This window comes from Parasteatoda tepidariorum, chromosome 3 (assembly GCF_043381705.1).
Source record: "Parasteatoda tepidariorum isolate YZ-2023 chromosome 3, CAS_Ptep_4.0, whole genome shotgun sequence".
Taxonomy (NCBI): Eukaryota; Metazoa; Arthropoda; class Arachnida; order Araneae; family Theridiidae; genus Parasteatoda; species Parasteatoda tepidariorum.
In genome coordinates, this window is record NC_092206.1 from 54008773 (window position 1) to 54015465 (window position 6693).

Sequence of the window (6693 nt, forward strand, 5' to 3'; positions counted from 1 at the left end):
CAAAATCGCATCTACGAAATCGGATAAAAAACGTACCTTCTCTGAATAAAATACTTTTTTTTCAGACGGATTCAGATTTTTGACCCCCAAAATATAGGGGTAGTTGCAATCTGAAAAATCATTCAACTCATTCAAGACTAACACATTAAAATAATTTTAACTAAGAAGATAATAAAATTGTCGTTGATTCTGCAGGAAAGCCTGCACTATTTCCTTCACTTCACCGTTTGAATGGAAACACGTCCTCTGTTATACTCTCTTAAGTAGGTCAAAGATGTGGAAGTCACAAGGGGACAAATCTGGACAGTATGGTGGGTGCTCCAACCGTTCCTAATGGAAATTTTGTAAGATCATCTCGGTTTCACAGGAGATGCGGCAGCAGGAATTGGGTACTTGCATTCCAAGAAGAAGAAGACAACCAATACCCACGCATGTGACCTATGACGTCAGCGCCAGCTAATCTTTATCAGCAACATGGAGTATTAAAGTTGAGATAAGTTTCTCTACATAACTTAAAATGTTAATTAGCGTTGTTGTTGTTGACGTGTGCCTGTTTAGGCAGAGGGAGTGCGATTGTTCTTGTTTTCCAGTGGTGCCATTTATGGCAAAAAATGTTAATTAGCGTTAAGAAAATTAAATACAGAGTTGTATAGAGCATCGAATTTGTTGAAATATAATTCTTTCCAGTCTACTTCTTTCATTATTTAACTTAAATTTATTATTTGTTTATGTATTTGACTGTAACCGTGATATATTTTGGTTTCGTGTACCTGGCAACTTCGATGCATAATAAGTTTGTTTATGTTCTTCAAGGTTTCATGCCTGTCTTCATGTAAATATATAGTGGTAGAATTGAAATCTTCGTAAAAGAATATAGGCTGTGTTATTTAAGAGAATTGGTACTTGACAGGCTTGGCTTACTCGAATTAGAATGGAAAGAACAATTGCTAATGTAAACAAATCCCACGTTTCTACAACCAATAAGGATCGAGATACCCACACTACATCACTTGCAGGTATCCCATTGTCATGAGGGATCACTTGTATGAGAAGGCCGGACCATTTGCTTTCGATAGATTTGTCAGAGTACTGCAAAACTGTGTTGAATTGACAGTGCTTCTTTGGGGCAGTAAATGAAATGCTTCGATTTGGAGGCATCCATGTATAGCACGACTTAATATTCAATCGATTTCTCCTACCACAAACAGCTTACACTGATGAATGCAGTATGCAATACACACCTCCTACCTCCTTTTATATCCCTGTTCGGTGGAGCTGCCATAACTGCAGCCATTTTGACCCACATGTCCACTTTTTATTTCGGAAACCTTTGTAGATATTTTTTATCCAAAGTAGATATTTATTATTCAAAGTAATTAAATGTAGCGATAGAAATTATGTTAGACAAAAAAAAAAGAAAGAAAAAAGAAGAAGAATTAAAATAAACCTAATGAGCTGGAAAGGTGTAGTGGGCACTGTAAAGAGAGATAGACATACCACAGAATAGCTTTTACTGGGAATAATCATTCATATATTAAAAATTGGAAATATACAAAACTTTTTCATCTTTCTTAATTACACCTCAAAATTAGGGGTTGTTCTTCAGTTGGAATCTTTTATCTATTTACTTACTTTTTTTAAAAAACTATTTTTTATGTCTCACCATAATAAGAAAAAACATAAGAAAAGAAAGATTTCGAGGTGGAATTATTTTTTGCAAAAACAAGTTAGGATAATTGTATTCCCACAGCTGATATAATGAATGCAAGATAAAGAAAAGTTAGGACTAGTTTTAAATTAAATATTCTTATTAAATTTAACAATATTGGATGCATCATAGGAATCCACAATCTTAGAAGAAAACCAATAAAACAAGTGACAAAATAAACATAAAATGTTCGAAAGAAAACAAGTTTATTAACAAAAAAATTAGAGTAAATGTGGAAGGGGGAATTCAATGAAAAGAAACAGGTTATGACAAGCTCATTTTTTTACATAGAACTTAAAGAAGGGAAAACTTAGAAATTTCCATAAAATTGCTTTTAAATTTTATAAAACTCACTGGCAAGAACACTGCTGTGCAATAATAAAATCAACATACATGACAAAAAATTCAAAATTGAGATTTTCATATAATTGGCACTTTTGAATGAGCTAGCTACTTATTGCAATTTTTTTTTAAAAAATAAATTTTGTTTTATCAGTCTTCTGAAATTCTATTTTAACGTTAATCGCATTAGCATAAAAAGAAAATTGCTGCTAAACCACTTTTCTCAAAACCCATTGTGAAGCAGTTACTATTATTTTACTCTTTTTTCAATTAAACAGATATATTCTTAAAAGTAAGCTAAAGCTATGTTTCCCAATGCATGGTACTGAACTTTTTTTTAATACTAAATTGGTGGTTTGCACAACTAGGAAACTACTGAGCTAAAGATTCATAGAAATGAAAAAGATACAAGGTTTTTTGCATTAAAGCAAATATGAATGAAAAAAGCTTTAATGTAAACACTAAAACGACATTTTCTCAAAATAGAGTATACATTTATCCTGTTCAATTTTTAAGAGACTTGAAAACAAGAGTAGTTAATATGTCTGTGAATATAAAAATACTTCATAGAGGAAATATAATTTAAAATTTACAAAAATTTATTAAATCCATAATAATGGCCCAAAAGCTGTAAGTATACCAAATTTTCAAAATTAGTACTTATCTTTTCAAACATTTAATAAGACTATTTTTTAAAAAATATGATGATTAAAACCGCATTTGATTTAAGATTTTTATACAATGCTTCACTTTCAATATATTTTTTAAAAATAAATATTTGTAAAATCTTTTAATCAGTAAAAATATTTCTAAAACTTCTTTTACAAACTACTAGAAATGAATATTCTTTTTATTTCAAAGCTTACCTCCTTTAACGCCATCATTTCAGGCGTTAATATCCAACATTAACCTTAAGATTTGAATGTAATCATCAGTATATAGTTCAAGAAGTTCTGGAAGAAAAAAAAGATGAATGTTATTTATATACACTAATATATTAAAAAAAAAAAATTTAAATTATATCAGTGTTACATCAAATCTAGCAGAGTTCCTAAACAAAGAATTAGAATTCATGCTCAAATGCCATGTTCAGGGCCCTAAGAATTGTGCAAAGATATGAAAAATCGTATAATTTACAACTGTCTGCACAATCGCCAAATATCTACATAATTTTCATTTTTTTGCCAAAATCTTTTCATTTATCTGATATACTTCTATTTAAGCTTTTTCACATGCAACTTTACTTCCATTATTAAATTAAGTTTGACAAACCAGTATTAAGCTCCTAAGAAAACTGTTCAATAGCTTATTAATACAAGACTAATAAGATATTTAAAAAAAGTTTTGCTGAATTATGTAAAAAATAGAAGTCTTTAACCATTAAAACTCTTCCTAGAGATGAACTTGAACTCACTATTAGAGATACAAACCTGAAAACTATTAACGAGAGCAAGCCAGATACTAAGATTAAATCACCAGGTAATGGACTAAAATCTAAAAAGATTTTCAGAGAAATAAAAATTTGCAATTGCCTACATTCGTGTTTAAAATTTTAATAGAATTTGCATATTTGATGAATTTTCTCAAACAAACTGTGTGAAATATAAAACTACTGCTTTGAAACAAAAATGTAAATTTTGTGTGCTGAATTTGTAAGTGTATATGGATAGGTGAAGCTAATAAAGAAATAGACTTCATAAGCAAGCATGATGAAATTTGCATTTCTTTCATCCGCATACCTTGTCATATTTCTTGGTGGCAGCATTTTTAAGCAACAAATGTTTTAATGAAATTTGAGACAACAAAAATGAGTAATCACCAACGTTTAAGTTTATGTGACGGAATTGAGATGGCAAATCGACAAGAAGCATTCCAGTCTCAAATCCAGATTTATACAGAATTCAAATTAAAACTCAACCGCATATGCAATTTATGGAAACAATTTCAGTATTCCATCCAGAGAAAGCCTGTGCAAGGTCAACCAACAGTCAATAATGAAGAATATTTGTAGATAATAGCAAAGCATGACAAGAATGCTAGTTTCTCAGTTCTCTAGTGACCTCTATGCAACCAAAGAAAGCAAAGTTTCAAAGGTTACTGTTTCTAGAAGGCTTTTGCAAGAAGATTTGTTGTTTGCGACCTGCTAACTTTTACCAACAAAACAGTCCATTTAGGATGGTGCAGAAATCATAGGAAAAGAGCATAGAACAATGGTCAAATGCTCTATTCACTGAGGAGTTTCACGTCAGTCTGACCACTGACTCTCAATGTACTTTCATATGGTGAGAAACAGGGCTCAAACATTTAAGGGCACTACCTGCTCTTAAATGTTTGAGAAATTGATCATTATAACATGCTAGGTTTGCTGGTCTAGACAGGTATGGTGGATTGGTGTGAGGTAGTACTGTGACTGGTGTGAGGTACAGAGATGAGGTCTTAGAGGCACGTATTCACTTTTTCAGGGGTGCGGTGGGTCCTGGTTTTGTTTTAATAGAAGATAATATGACATCACACAGAGCACCATGAAGATATTCATTGGATGGATTGGACAATCAGATCAAAAGACCTCAACCCTAAAGAACATGTCTGAGACGCTTTAAAAAATTATTCTACGAATATTAATTAATAAATATCTTTTTCCATTAACAAATTGTCAAATATACTTTACATCCATATGTTGTGAAGAAACTAAAAATTGGTTCCTTTTTACACTAAGGTAACAGTACAGTTAATTCAAGTGCTTGCAACTTTAAGAGAAGAGGAGACAGGTAAGCAATAAAAACTGGCAAAACTTTGGATATTTCAAGACAGTATTCAAGTGAAAAAGAATAGATTTGTTTGTGAAAGTTCAAAATGATGAAAGATAAGAAGTAAATGACCGTAATCTTATTACTATTTTAACAGGTAGAGAATTTATTTCTCTAGCCAAACAGCACATGAAACTGATAATTCTTTAAGGTTAATACTTAAAAAATCAAAAATAATATGCCCTCTTCCACAACATTTAACTTTAACTTAAGTACATAAATGCTTAAGATACAAAAATGTTTGCAAAAAGAGAAGCAAATTTCAATATTTGTTATCGATAAATTGATACAACATTTAGATTAAGCTATGATATAAATTAGCATTACAGTATAATCACTATTAGGTTTATAAACTAGATTTTAAAAGTTACAGTATAATAAATACTAGAGTTGCCACATTAAATTACAGTTGATAAATCAGTTTGTGAAACTCTACACCCAATCAACCAAAGGAAGAATTTTTTTGTATTTTTCATGACATTGAAGCTAATTTCTGTGGCACAATTTCAAATAAGTCTGTAAAAATATTTGCCACAACATTTACGTGCGCTATTTTCTGAGAAATGAAATTTCAGGGAGTTAAAAACCGGCAGTTATTGTTCACAGTGATTTTACAGTTTTAAAAATGCAAAAATAATGTGATAGTGGACATTTAAAAGTAACCCTAGGATGCCATATTTTCACCTTTAAACTTTAGATTGATTGTTAACAACACTCTTGGTATGATGTAATGCACTGTTTACTGTATATGATGCTCTTTAAAATATAATTAGGTGGGAATAAAAAACATTTGATGATGAACGAGTTTTTAAAGTGCAGTTTCTTAATAATTACCGGCACTAATTACTAGCAGCAATAAAAGAAAGAAAGATCCAATACATTGAAGTCACTAATCCAGAGTGCATGCACATTTTTAGATAGAATATTTTGCTATAATTCTGAATCACGTTTTTGGAAAATTGAAGATCGTCTGTTTCTTACCAGTTTTGAAATTGACTCTCAGAATGAATTTTACTTTCACATAAAAATTTCGAGGTAATCCATAGTGAGAAGAGTATCCATTTACAAGTATTGTTAGATGATCATTACAAATAAAACACACACAAATAATTATGAAATTAAAAAGCAAAACAAGAGAGTAAACATATCAAAGTCACGGTACAATCGCGCTTTCCAAAACAGTTCGCCATGATATGTGACTGATTCAGATATGATGATGATGATGCTTGTTCAATTTCGAACTTTTTTTTTTCTTACTGACGTCATAACCATAAAAAGCAAAGTTCAAAAAGATATTGAAAATTAAACAAAATCTTAAGCTTGAAAGTAAGCTGCAAAATGTTTTAAACTATGACTATCAATTTAATGATCGAAAGTTGACATTATGACGATATATCAATGATGGACAGAATGATTGAAGTGAAGTGAATAAAAATAGCAGAATGCATGTCAAATGCAGGATCGGTTTCGTTTTATTCAAAGATGTATTTTTTTTTTTTTCCCTTTCTTTTTGTTTTAATAAATACATTTTAATACTAATAATGTATCAGTATTTCTTTAAATAAAATATTACTTAATTTTCAACATAATTGAAAATGGAAAATTTGTTTTGTTAACGAATCTAAAATTGATTCTAAAATGTGTATAATTTATATTTGTTTTTTTTTCTGCCATTAGTTATTATTATAAGTAATTATTATTTAAAAACTATAAATTTTCTCTACTTTTTAAAAGATGAAACATATTCATTATATTTCTTATAATTAAATACATTTGCATAATTGAAAATGCGTAGTCCTTTTAATTACAGTTATTTTGCGAGGTATAGTAAACACT

General features: G+C 30.0%; 1 protein-coding gene across 2 annotated transcripts in view; it reads right to left on the bottom strand.

Annotated features, from left to right (window-relative positions):
- LOC107454425 (serine/threonine-protein kinase 26) overlaps window positions 1-6242 on the bottom strand; it is a 101206-nt gene extending 94964 nt beyond the window's left edge. The window contains exons 1-2 of one of the 2 annotated variants that reach the window (XM_071178648.1): window positions 5839-6242; window positions 2917-3003 (exon numbers count right to left, since the gene is read on the bottom strand). In XM_071178648.1, coding sequence (XP_071034749.1) covers window positions 2917-2934 — 18 coding nt within the window. In that variant the 5' untranslated portion in view covers window positions 2935-3003; window positions 5839-6242. Of the gene's footprint in view, window positions 1-2916; window positions 3004-5691 lie in introns of both variants that reach the window. The other variant, XM_071178649.1, reaches the window with a different exon arrangement.
- Between the last annotated feature and the right edge of the window lie 451 nt (window positions 6243-6693).